At 37.8% G+C, this 13,985-nt stretch overlaps 1 protein-coding gene across 1 annotated transcript in view; it reads right to left on the reverse strand.

Annotated features, from left to right (window-relative positions):
• Positions 1–13,985, reverse strand: part of BRWD1 (bromodomain and WD repeat domain containing 1) — a 123,001-nt gene that overhangs the window by 38,867 nt on the left and 70,149 nt on the right. Inside the window, exons 23-29 of the mRNA XM_070466778.1 lie at positions 12,141–12,330; positions 10,365–10,490; positions 10,163–10,270; positions 7,678–7,802; positions 6,945–7,027; positions 4,720–4,831; positions 3,699–3,760 (exon numbers count right to left, since the gene is read on the reverse strand). Of these exons, the coding sequence (XP_070322879.1) occupies positions 3,699–3,760; positions 4,720–4,831; positions 6,945–7,027; positions 7,678–7,802; positions 10,163–10,270; positions 10,365–10,490; positions 12,141–12,330 (806 nt within the window). The remainder of the gene's footprint in view (positions 1–3,698; positions 3,761–4,719; positions 4,832–6,944; positions 7,028–7,677; positions 7,803–10,162; positions 10,271–10,364; positions 10,491–12,140; positions 12,331–13,985) is intronic.

Consider the following 13,985-nt stretch of genomic DNA (forward strand, 5'->3'; position numbering starts at 1 on the left):
ATGCCATCCAACTATCTCATCCCCTGTCATTCCCTTCTCCTCCTGCCCTCAATCTTTCTAAGTATCAGGGTCTTTTCAAATGATTCAGCTCTTCACATCTGGTGGCCAAAATACTGGAGTTTCTGCTTCAACATCAGTCCTTCCAATGAACACCCAGGGCTGATCTCCTTTAGGATGGACTGGTTGGATCTCCTTGCAGTCCAAGGGACTCTCAAGAGTCTTCTCCAACACCACACTTCAGAAGCATCAATTCCTCGGTGCTCAGCATTCTTTATAGTCCAACTATCACATCCATACATGACCACTGGAAAAATCATAGCCTTGACTAGATGGACCTTTGTTGACAAAGTAATGTCTCTGCTTTTTAATATGCTGTCTAAGTTGGTCATAGCTTTCCTTCCAAGGAGTAAAATGTCTTTTAATTTCATGACTGCAGTCACCATCTGCAGTGATTTTGGAGCCCAAAAATATAAAGTCAGACACTGTTTCCACTGTTTCCCCATCTATCTGCCATGAAGTGATGGCACCAGATGCCATGATCTTGGTTTTCTGAATGTTGAGCTTGAAGCCAATTTTTTCATTCTCCTCTTTCACTGTCATCAGGAGGCTCTTTAGTTCTTCGCTTTCTGCCATAAGGGTGGCGTCATCTGCATATCTGAGGTTACTGATATTTCTCCCCACAATCTTGATTCCAGCTTGTGCTTCCTCCAGCCCAGTGTTTCTTATGATGTCCTCTGTATATAAGTTAAATAAGCAGGGCGACAATATACCAGCCTTGATGTACTCCTTTTCCTACTTGGAACCAGTCTGTTGTTCCATGTCCAGTTCTAACTGTTGCTTCCTGACCTGCATACAGATTTCTCAGGAGGCAGGTCAGGTGGTCTGGTATTCCCATCTCTTTAAGAATTTTCCACAGTTAAAAAAAAAAAAAGAAATTTCCACAGTTTATTGTGATCCACACAGTCAAAGGCTTTGGCATAGTCAATAAAGCAGAAATAGATCTTTTTCTGGAACTCTCTTGCTTTTAAGATGATCCAGCGGATGTTGGCAATTTGATCTCTGGTTCCTCTGCCTTTTCTAAAACCAGCTTGAACATCTGAAAGTTCACAGTTCACGTATTGCTGAAGCCTGGCTTGGAGAATTTTGAGCATTACTTTACTAGCAATGTGAGATGAGTGCAATTGTGCGGTAGTTTGAGCATTCTCTGGCATTGCCTTTCTTTGGGACTGGAATGAAAACTGACCTTTTCCAGTCCTGTGGCCACTGTCGAATTTTCCATATTTGCTGGCATATTGAGTGCAACACTTTCACAGCATCATCTTTCAGGATTTGAAATAGCTCAACTGGAATTCCATCATTCCACTAGCTTTGTTTGTAGTGATGCTTCCTAAGGCCCACTTGACTTCACATTCCAGGATGTCTGGCTCTAGGTGAGTGATCACAGCATCGTGATTATCTGGGTCGTGAAGATCTTTTTTTTACAGTTCTTCTGTGTATTCTTGCCACCTCTTCTTAATAATCTTCTGCTTCTGTTAGGTCCCTACCATTTCTGTCCTTTATTGAGCCCATCTTTGCATGAAATGTTCCCTTGGTACCTCTAATCTTGAAGAGATCTCTAGTCTTTCCCATTCTATTGTTTACCCAAGCTGTGAAAAAACATTACGACTATGGCAAAAACCTGGAAAAGGCTGGGAGGGTTAGAATTGTTATTAAGGGTATTTCCTGATTTTGATGACTGCACTGCACTATGGAAGACGCTAACATTTGAGAAAGCTGGGCGTTCAGAAATTCTTTGTACTTTCCATTGTCAATTTTTAGTGTACTTTTTAAACATTTCATTTTGAAATAATTTCAAGCTCAAGAATACTACAAAACATTGTTTTAAAAGAGCATGCGCATTTTAAAAAAGAACAAGAGGCAATGTAAATATTCAGAGAATAGTTTCTTAAAAATTATTTACAAAGGAGAAAAATGTCAGCAAGTCTGGAAGACCAAATGTATCACTCTAACAATCTGATATATAAAACAATATTTTGTACATGAGACAAGTGCTCGGGCCTGGTGCACTGGGAAGACCCAGAGGGATCGGGTGGAGAAGGAGGTGGGAGGGGGGACTGGGATGGGGAATACATGTAAATCCATGGCTAATTCATTTCAATGTATGACAAAAACCACTGTAATGATGTAAAGTAATTAGCCTCCAACTAATAAAAATAAATGGAAAAAAAAATAAAAATAAATAAAAAAATAAAACAATATTTTATTATTACTTAATGCACATTTCCAAGACTGATAATGCAAATGAGCTTTTCTCCATACACCTCCAAATTTATCTTTCCGCCTATTCATGCTGTTTGACAACTCTTCCAAAGACTTCATGGCCTCATAAACATGTAAAATCTTTCTATGTGAGTGCTTTCACTAATTTGGCATTGTTTAGACAGAAGCATCTACAACTGGCTGTTAAAAACACGGGCTGATGCCAGACAGCTTAGAATCCTAATCCTATCCTTTTCAGAGCTGTGCAACTCAGAACCAGCTACTGGAGACTCTCTTGAGTCTGCATTCCTTCACCTGTGAAATTAATAACAGAGCATCATCACAGAGAAAGATTAAATGAACTGATACACATGAAGTCCTTAGCAACAGAGTAAGACCTCAAAAAGTGTTGATTTTCACTTATCTATATATGCATCATACAATGCAAAATTTAATTTCACATTGGTAAGTATTATTTGTTAAGATACTAAGCTCAAAAGAAAATTTAACGACAAAGTCACTGGTGACTGTCAAGAGTGGTAGTTGTTTTTTCAAATTTTTCTGGAAAAACTCCTAATTTCCAAAGTAAAGCAAGACAACAGTTGATGGAGATATGTCAGTGAATAACACATGAAGGAAAAGGGCTTGACCCCTAAGGTGGACACAAGAACATCACACAGAGCAAAAGTTTCATGTGCAAATAACTGGAGGCAGAAGGAAAAAAGTTTTTGCATGTTTTTATGTTCAATCAACACTAATATAAAAGAAAAGCCTGATAGAGGAGAGATGGAGACAAGAGATACCGGGCACCCCTTCAAAAAGTTTAACAGGAGTGAAGTTAATTCAGTAGCTAAAATGTTCAAGAAAATGTAACGAGAGCTGTTTTAAAGGTACAAGACACAAATTCAAACTTGAATGGAGATGGGAAAGTTTCATTGTTGAAGGCAATGAACTCAAGTGTCAATACCGGGTCTGAGAGGAGCTCAAAGCAGGGGACAGCAGGCACTGCAGAAGAGGCTGCTGTTGGAACAGACACTTAACCTCTAACAGGAAAGGAACAGACAAACCCTAGTAAGACCAGCAAGCTGACATAACGCAAGAGACAGACAGAAGTCAAATTAGACTTTTCTTTGAAGAAAGAAACAGGGTACTAAAATAAGGATGAGGAAAAGGAAATGGAGGGTTCGTGAACGAGGTCAAGAAGAGATAAATACATAGTTACATGAGAAATGATAGCTGGTGACTAAGATATAGTCAGAAACAGGCTGGAAACAGGATAAGAATTAAGGAACTAGATACACATAATTCTGTTCACTTATTTTACTGAAGCTCAGTTACCATAATAATTTTAATGTTTCTCAAAGACCACAAATGCACTCTATGTACATGAGTAAGATTAAACACTGAAAACATATTTTCATCATTTAAAAACTACATACCATTGTCAGGTATTGGTTCCATATCCCATGGGCTAAGTTTTTCAATTTCAGTATTGTCCCACCTGTTAAGACCGAAAAAGTTTGGTTAGCCTTTCACAATGACAATTTCTTGCTAATAACTAGGTATCCACTATTAGAGTAAACAAAAAGATAGAAAATGCAAAAATTAACCTCACTGTAGCAATGAAAGTTTAAGTATTAACAGTGAGAGTTTTTCAGGATACATTATAAAGCATGCATGCATGCTAAGTCGCTTCAGTCATGTCCAACTCTGCACAATCCTATGGACAGCAGCCCACCAGGCTCCTCCGTCCACAGAATTCCCCAGGCAAGAATACTGGAGTGGGTTGCTATTTCCTTCTTCATATAAAGAAGTATAAAAATGTATGGCACATTCAAAAACAGAACCAAAAATCTTGTGTGGCCTGTACCCAGGGTAAGTGAAGAAAGACTGTGTGAGTCTTGAATGCCATGCTTCAGAATGTGGACTTTGTTTCCACAGCCAATGGAAAGACAGCAAAGACTTTTTCTGAACAAGGCAAATGGAGTAATATGTGCTCCTGAACAATCAAATGATCCTGCAACACTGGGCTGAAGAAATGCCGTGCTCAGTCACTCAATCATGTCTGACTCTTTGCAACCCCATGGACTGTCTGCCAGGCTCCTCTATCCATGGGGATTCTCCAGGCAACAATACTGGAGTGGACTGCCATGACCTTCTCCAGGGGATCTTCCCAAGCTAGGCATCAAACCCACATCTCCTATGTCTCCTGCACTGGCAGGTAGATATTTTACACTGAGTCAGAGCTACACAAAAGGCCCCTGGGAAGCAAGGAGAACCTGTACCAATGAAGGCACTAGCAACAGAGGCATGCTATAAAGACTCTGCAAGTGTGAGGCTGACATAGTAACAAATTTGATGGTGTTATTTTTATTAACCTGAAACACATTAGTGATTTATATCACAACCTGTCACAGTGAACAAATGTTGGCAGAGGACTATTTTCATTGACATACAAACCTCACAATGTAACACTGGAAATGACTATCAGGGTACTGCGGCTGATATGGCTCTTGACGTAGCACAGTTCCAAACCACCAAGCATCATCAATGATAGAACGGAACCTGTCACCTAATAAGAGACAACCAAATCTGATATCAATTTGCCAATAACATTAACAATTTAAATTTATATAACATCTATGACACAGATAAATCAAATAATACTTTTATCTTAAAATTAGTCATTCTTGTAGAGAATCAAGGTTAAAATTCTTTTTTAAATGGGCACCTTATTGAAACAGAATGAGAGCTTATAATTTACACATTATGGGGGTTGAAAAACAGGAATAGCTAAGAAACTTATCAAGTTCTTTGGGACTTGGCTGTACAATGTTAACTTCCATATATTCCAGTTGTCTGGTTTTTGTCTTCTTTTTGGTGGCTAGATGTTCTTCTTCAAGAAAACTTTCATCTCCTCAGTCCCCAAAATAACCCTGATTACCTGAGTGGACATTACCATTAAACTAGTATACCGAGAGAAGTCATATTCTCTGATAAGATTTCATTTCAAATAGGGACTCAGGGGATTTATCTAAAATTTACCTATTTGTATTGCCTGTAGAAAAAGGTAACAGAAATTAGAAAAATTAATGAGGTCTTAGCATCATTTATGAATGTGTACATGAGCTGACACAGTGGAGGCAGAACAGAGTATTTCACTAAAACTGATAAATGGGGAATGAGCTGTTCTAGGTGCCTGAAGTCAGCTTAATACATGAGCTCCCCAGAGAGCACTGCATGTTGAACAGCAATACATGCAGAACTGGGAAACAGCTATGACAGGCACTGGCCTAATGACAACCACCAATTACAACCTGAGGAGATGAATGACCACACAAGCCTAAGCAAGCCAGCCCACTGGCCTGCTTTAAACAGTCACCACAAAAACCACATTCAAACCACATTCAAATACCCGCATTAAAAGTTAGTTCCTGCCATATGACCCAGCAATCCCACTTCTGGGCATACACACCGAGGAAAAACCAGATCTGAAAGAGACACGTGCACCCCAATGTTCATCACAGCACTGTTTATAATAGCCAGGACATGGAAGCAACCTAGATGCCCATCAGCAGACGAATGGATGAGGAAGCTGTGGGACATATACACCATGGAATATTACTCAGCCGTTAAAAAGAATTCATTTGAATCAGTTCTAATGAGATGGATGAAACTGGAGCCCATTATACAGAGCGAAGTAAGCCAGAAAGATAAAGACCATTACAGTACACTAACACATATATATGGACTTTAGAAAGATGGTAACGATAACCCTATATGCAAAACAGAAAAAGAGACTCAGATGTATAGAACAGACTTTTGGACTCTGGGAGAAGGCGAGGGTGGGATGTTTCAAGAGAACAGCATTGAAACATGTATATTATCTAGGGTGAAACAGATCACCAGCCAAGGTTGGGTGCATGAGACAAGTGCTCAGGCCTGGTGCACTGGGAAGACCCAGAGGAATCAGGTGGAGAGGGAGGTGGGAGGGGGGACCGGGATGGGGAATACATGTAAATCCATGGCTAATTCATTTCAATGTATGACAAAAACCACTGCAATGATGTAAAGTAATTAGCCTCCAACTAATAAAAATAAATGGAAAAAATAAAAAATAAAAAAATAAAGGACCTGCACCCATGGCCCTGACTGTAAAATTAAAAAAATAAAAGAAGTTAGTTCCTACATTAAGGTGCTTTTATTTTTTCTGTCCACCTATATAATTCATGGTTATAAAATGTCAATTTTATACAAATTTTTAATTTTTTAAAGGAATAGTTTTCTCAAATCATTCTAGTTAAGTCTAGGTTGATACAGTATCAAAGGCAAGATATTCTGATAGACTAGAACACTATCAGTGTAACATCTGCATCATTTTTCAACTTTCTGATTGTTTTATATCAGAGGTAATTTTATGGATTATAGCAGCGTCACATAGTAGATGGAGATAATGCAGTGTAGACCAGTCTGAAAGGAAATAAAAGATGTACTCTAGATGTGACTCTAGATGTCACATAACATACTAAGCCCTAGGCAAAATATACTTAGCAGTCACTTATATTTCTTTCCAGAATTTACATGTTTCCATCGTCCATAATAAGCAGCACCACAACCAAAAAATTCAGATCAATGAGAGATTAATTTCTCAGGGTATTCATAAAATCCAATAAGAACAGACTTACAAGACTGCCAATTCCTCTGTCTTGCTTCATCATAAAACTGACGCAATACAAGAAAGTCAATAACATCTGGCATATCATGGTATCTAAACAAAAATAAAAGATCATTAAATTTCCTACATAGCAGGTTATAGTCCAGAACAACAATGTCCAAAGAAACTACAATGGGGCCCATATATGCAGTTTTTAGTTTTCGACTAGCCTTATTAAAGTAAAAAGAAACCGGTGAAATTAATTTTAAGTGTATTTTATTTAACCCAATATAGCCTAAATACTGTTTTACCAAATAATTAATACAAAATAATGAAATATTTTACATTATCCAAGCCTTCAAAATCCAGTGTGTAAACTTACATCACATTCAATTCAAATTAGCAACAGTTCAAGTTCCTGGCAGCCACATCTGGCTGACAACTACCACACTGGACGGCACAGGTTTAGAAAATTATTCTAACATTTTCTGAAAAACAAATGTAGATGCCATCTCCACTACAGGCCAGAATTCTCTACACATGTAAGTGGCAGGGAAAATGTAGCTGACACACTCCCGCCTAACCGCCACTGCAGACCCAGGAGTTTTACTTATGTGGGTCTCCTCTGTCTGAACTGCAGCCCACACCTGTGCTGCCCACGGTGCTCTACTATTCACCCTGCAGCTGAATGGAGAGGACATATCGACCAGGCAGGAGGGAAAATCTGAATTTAAGCAACTCCATTTAAAAAATATAACATGTACCTAATAGAGAAAGATTTGTCTGTAAGTTTTCCAGTTGCAGGATCTATAAATGCTAGTTTGAGGCAACAAAGTGTAGGGGGTCCAACCTCATATCGTATTCCAACTATTTTGACCAATTCTTGATCCTGTAACAGATATTTTAAAAAGGATATATGGTTAAAATAAAGCAATTCCTCAAGATGATTAATTCTCCCCATATTCCCAAATTAAGTCAACTCACAATTCAGGATTTCAAACCAGAGGAGGGATTTAATTTACCACTAATTACAGTCATTTTTTGCTAAATCTTCACATCTTTTTGAGGGTGTATTTAAACATTTTCTAATGTAAGCAATATGCTAAAATTAGGAAAAAACACAACAAAAGTATAAGAAGGAGGACACAAATCACCCATCAGCTTAGTATCTAAAGACAACCACTGTATACAATTGGAACTTCCTTCTGACATTCTCTTTCTAGAGACACATTTTCATTTATATAATTCTGTATTATGCAAATCAAAATACATAAGTATTTGGCTTACTATTCTTCAAAAATTTGATATTAAATTTCAACCTGATACATTGCCATAAATACTTGTTTATATGAAAATCTACTGTGTGTTGTGACCTGCTCCAGGCAGTTGGGGTAAGTAAGGCAACAGGAGAGGTTCCTATTGTCAGAGAGCATCCTACTCATTAATGAGACTTCTCCCAATATCTGCTTCCTTAACGCTAACAGTATGAGATCATTCATCCACTTATTCACTGCACAAAATGTTATAGTTATAATATGCCAAAGTGCTGAAAGTACAATTGATTCTCATTATCTGCAGCATTCTTATTATTCTACAGGGCCACCTAAAACAGGGCATCAGTGAGTTCACAGTAAATACTGAACCACTGCTTCTGAAGGAAAAACAAGCTCAGGTTGCTACAAGTCACAACATTTCAGTCACCTAATTAATATAGTATCTTATGTAATGTGAATCTCGGTGTTAAAAAACCTCCTTTAATATATGTGCTGAGTCATTAACACTGGACTCACAGCCAACAGCACACTATGACTCATGTCTCAGTGAAGCTAATCTAACACAGACCTTCTACATAAGGTACATCATGACTTTGTTTTTAGTAACACAAGACAGTACTTGAGCACTATGTTTGGGGACCACTTTAAACAGCAAGTCACCAACAAAAAAGCACAAAAACGTGGAAAAAATTTAATGTGGCAATGAATAAAATGAAAAGAACACTTATTTACAACATGAGAGCTCAAAAGAAGCTCATCTTGTTCAACCTCAGCTAAGAAAAACGTTAGGCGGGCAAATCAAATTTTTGCCAAGTTATACATGTCTCCAAATGACTAGAAAGTATGTTGAATATTGATTCTGGTGTTACAAATAGGATACAGTGAATAGGCAAGCTGCAAAGAAAAATTCATGAAAAATGAAAATCAACTGTCCTCAGGTACACAGTAGTAAGTAAAAGAGACATACATCTCAATGTATCTAAAGCCAACTGCACAGAAGCAGAGTTTTTTCACCTTCCACAGTTAATGAAAGTATTCAAAAATATAAAGCATAAAAAATAAAAATTACCTATAAAACTATTCTACATTTAATCACCACTGACATCTGTATTTATTTTGGTTGACCCCATGCCTTTAAAATTTTTTTGTAACTAAAACTGTAATTTCACACCCCCTCTTTCCTCTTACTGGTACATTATGAAAATGAAACATTCATTTAACAAATACTTTACAACTTTCAGTTACATGGTGGGCTCTACATAGTAACAAAATATAGAAACATATCATAATTTGGTTTATTCGGTATTGTGGGATATTTGGATTTTTTACTAATTTTTGGTTTTTATAAACAGTGATACAGAATTACCTTGCTCATAAACCTGTATGCACTTTTGGTTGTTTCCTAAACTACCAAAAGTAAAAATCACTATTTTAAAGGTGTAAATATTTTCAGTTTTAATTCTAATTATCAAGATATCCTCTAGGGAGCCTGGACTTGTTTCTTGCACCTTTATCACCAAGTGGAATAACTATTAATAAACCAAAGCCTTTGCTGCTACTTGTTAGAACATGGTATTTTTCTTTAAATGTTAAAAATATGTATACAAAGTACAGGGAAGCTAAAGTTTTTCCTGTTCTTTATTATGTGTGTCATTGAAACTCTTTTACCAATTTTTTTGTTTGTTTGCTTTTTGGAGACTTGCACTTCTTTTCAAAATCTGTCCTGGGTACGAGCATTTTAAAATTAATGGTAATATAGTCAAGATGCCTTCTAGCAGTATACAGAGTGTCCACCAATAAGCATGTCTTCTGACTAGACCTTAATGCTTAGCAGGTTAACAGCAAAAATGTTAAGGTGGAAATTAATGGAAAGATAGTAATATGGCATGCCTCCAGAGTGTCTCTTAAATGGATTTATAAATAACTACATATGAATGTGATAAATGTTTAAGATTTCATAATGCCATCATCTTACCCTAAGATCCATTTTTCTCCATGGCTCCTTGTTAGGGTTCAGTTCATAAATGTTATTTCTTCTGACAGCCTCAATATAAGCTTCATGACCCTGTCGAAAATATATTACCTACAAAAGGGAAACAGACATTTAAAAATAAAAACTTAAGAGTAATATTAATTTTATGATCCATATTCATATTTTTAAACTCTGTAACTCTCACCTCATCACCCATTTGAGGAACAAAAGGAGATTTTCGAAGTGTGGTGTCAGTTATCCAAACTGGAGGATGAAATTCATATAAATGTTCCACGTCTGCAAGCTCTGTCTGAGTCATCCTCCGCAAATTCTGCCACGGGGAAGAGTACAAAGTTTAATAGGCTAGAAAGTGGCAGCATGCACTGTTTAATTGAAAACAAAATACTCTGGCTGTTTTACAAGCATGTACCCTAATGACTACTTTCTAATAGCATATATATTTGGTTCATACACACACAGGAACATTATCAGTTGTATAAGCATTGTAGATCTACTGAGCACTTTCTCCTGAATTTCTAACAGATTCTTCATAGCACTCACATTATATCCTATGAAGTGGGGCTAATTTCCAAGTAAACCCTCTTCAACAACCCTCTTTAACACACTAAGCATGCTTTGCCAAGACTACACAGTGAATTTTACCAGAGACTATCTCAGGCAGTCTCCTCTAGATTTGAGGTTTTGAGACTGCTAATTTTACATGATTTCACTTACATGTGGCATTTAAAAGATAACACAAATGCACTTTTATAAAACAGAAACAGATTCACAGGTAGATAACAGACTTGTGGCTGTCAAGGGGAAAGGAGGTGGTAGAGGGATGGGCTGGGAGTCTGGGGTTGGTAGAGGCAAGCTATTATATACAGGATGGATAAACAACAGGTCTACTGTATAACACAGAGGACTATATTCAATATGCTGTGATAAACCATAATGGAAGAAAAAATTTTTAAAAAAGAGACTGGTAATTTTAAAACAGAAGCACAAATTCTGATACTCTTCCTTTCCTCTCTAACAGGTGCAGCCCAAGTCTCCTCCACTGGAGTGTGGGCTCCAACTCCTTTTAACAAAGAGAAAAAAGCATAAGTAACAATGGGCAACTTCTAAGCCTAGGTCATAAAAGGTTTAGCCCTTGTTTAATTTTCGTTCCATTTGCTCTGGGGACAATCTGCTACCAAGTTAAGAAGACACTCAAGCAGCCCTATGGAGAGACCCATGTGGTGAGGAACTGAGGCCACCAGCCAACTACTCCATGAACAAGCTTCAAAGATTCACCTCTGGTCAAGACTTCACAACACTGTGACCCACGCCAATAGGATGACTGCAACCTCATGAGTCAAAAATCAGCTAATCAGTTTCCAAATTCCTAATTCATTAAAACATGAAATAATACACGTTTGTTGTTTTTAAGATAAGTACCAAGATGATCTGTTATACAGCAAAAGATAACTAAATACAAAGACATAGCATCTTTAAATATTCAACAGGAGCACATGCACTATATGTATAACGAGGTACAGGGATGTTACAATTAGGAAAAAAGTACTAAGACGGAATATGTCAAATGAAAACGGGAAACATGACAATAGCAGACAAAACAAGACGGCCCTTAAAATGCCTGGAAGTATATTTCTGGTGTTGAAATTGACAGGAGAAATAAGAGTTATGGTGGGGTTCTGAGCAAAATAGATCTTTCCCTCTGAAGTTACAGATTCAAAAAGGTGTTAAGCGCCAAGTTCAATTAAGAGCAGATTAGATAGTTTTAATAATAAAGAAGCTTTTCAAAAGGAGGTTTGTTTGTATTTTACATTTGACTCCTGATGATACATTATGAATCAAAATAATAATAATAATAATAATGAAGGCTCCAATTCCCAAAGATATCCAATTTCTAAACATGGACATAATATAAACTATGAAAGTGTAGATAGGTATTATTTTTAAGGATATACTTTCGTACCTCTTTTTTAGGCTTATTTTCTTTCTTTCTCTTTCGTCTCCTTTTTGGAGGAGATAAATTCTCAGCAGACATTTCATCCTCTGAACTGCTGCAAAATCGAGTAATTCGTCGACGAGATGATGTTCGTAAAGGAGGCTGCAGGTGGATGCCTGCATCAGCTGTCCAATCAGAATACCTAGAGGAAGAGTCACTGGAAAAGGAAAAGTTGTAAGTTGTATGGAACCAGAATCTAAGCCTGAACAGCAAATTAATCCTACGATTTTAAGAGAGATGGAGACAACAAGGAGGAAAGAAAAGAGCCGAGGAAGAGTCAACTACCCTATCAGTGAAGAGCGACGTGACCAAAGACCATGCGAAGAGAAAAATGTTCACTGACGCTGGAAGTTAGAAAAGGATTTAAGCCTGAGTAAATGTTTTTAAGTATAATTTGGATAAGACTTTATGGAAGACAACATCAAGAGCCAACTAATAATTTCCCCTTCCAAAAATGAAGTGCAGTTATGCAAACAGTAGAGACCCCGCAGAAAAGCAGCACTTTCCCTAAACTGCAGGTAGCTCAGAAATGTACTAGAAAAGTTAACTGGAATGACAGACCCGTCAGTGAGTATATTGAGAAGCACAAGGAAAGCAGAGCCATACCAAACAGGAAGTTGTAAGTGGGCACAGCTTCTTGCCAAGAAGGGGATTCTCCCTAATAGGAGAAAATATCCCAGAGAGGGACGAGTCTTGGCCTACTCTGGAGCAAAAGCAGAGTCACATAGGAAACTTAATCTCAAAAACTAGCCCCTGCCACACTGCCAGCTTTAGCAAACACAGAAAAGGACAAAGACCCTCTACTGGGGCCATCGTTACCCAACCACATACCTCCCAGGCTCCATAAAACCCATATCCAAAAGCTATTCACTACAAATGTTATTTCTGCATTATCTTTTACACTATAAAAAGAGCTGTTTTAAATATCTTAAGAGCATGTGCTTTATATAATAAAATTCACGACAAGTTGAATTCAAACATAATGAATACAGAGACAGAAAGGCAAGGGTGGTGGTTGCCAGGGTAGGTGGGGTGGGGTGGAGTGATGAATTGCTGTTCAGTGGATATGTGTCTTAGTATTGCAAGGCGAAATGAGCTCTGGAGACTGGGTGCACAACACTGTAAATGTACTTAACACTACTAAACTGTACAGTTAAAAACAGTTACGATGATCAATTTCATGTTCTGTATATTTCCAACTAAAAGTACATAAGAAAGACTGAGCACTAAAGAACTGATGCCTTCAAACTGTGGTGCTAGAGAAGACTCTGTCCAAGAGTCCCTTGGACAGCAAGGAGATCAAACCAGTCAATCCTAAAGGAAATCAACCCTGAATACTGACTGGAAGAACTAATGCTGAAGCTGAAGCTCCAATACGTTAGCAACTTAATGTGAAGAGCCCACTCACTGGAGAAGCCCCTGATGCTGGGAAAGATTGAAGGCAGCAAGAGAAGCGGGTGACAGAGGATGAGATGGTTGGATGGCATCACCGACTCGATGGACATGAGTTTGAGCAAACTCCAGGATGTCCTTCACCATCGAAGGACAGGGAAGGCTGGTGTGCTGCAGTCCATGTGGTCACAAAAAGTTGGACACAACTGAGAGACTACAACAAACAAAACTAGACAAGTGTCCTAGAAATCACTCCAGCTCCTAAGCCTAATGGAATAAAAGAAGACAAGAAAAGAAGCCAGGAGTATGATAATAGTAGTCTGTAAAGCAAACTATCAATGGAAATAAAAATACTGAGTTGTATTTAGGATTCTAGACATGGTGACAGAAATAATTACAGAGAGAATGACATCTGGGTTT

The sequence above is a fragment of the Odocoileus virginianus genome, chromosome 4, assembly GCF_023699985.2.
Source record: "Odocoileus virginianus isolate 20LAN1187 ecotype Illinois chromosome 4, Ovbor_1.2, whole genome shotgun sequence".
Classification (NCBI taxonomy): domain Eukaryota; kingdom Metazoa; phylum Chordata; class Mammalia; order Artiodactyla; family Cervidae; genus Odocoileus; species Odocoileus virginianus.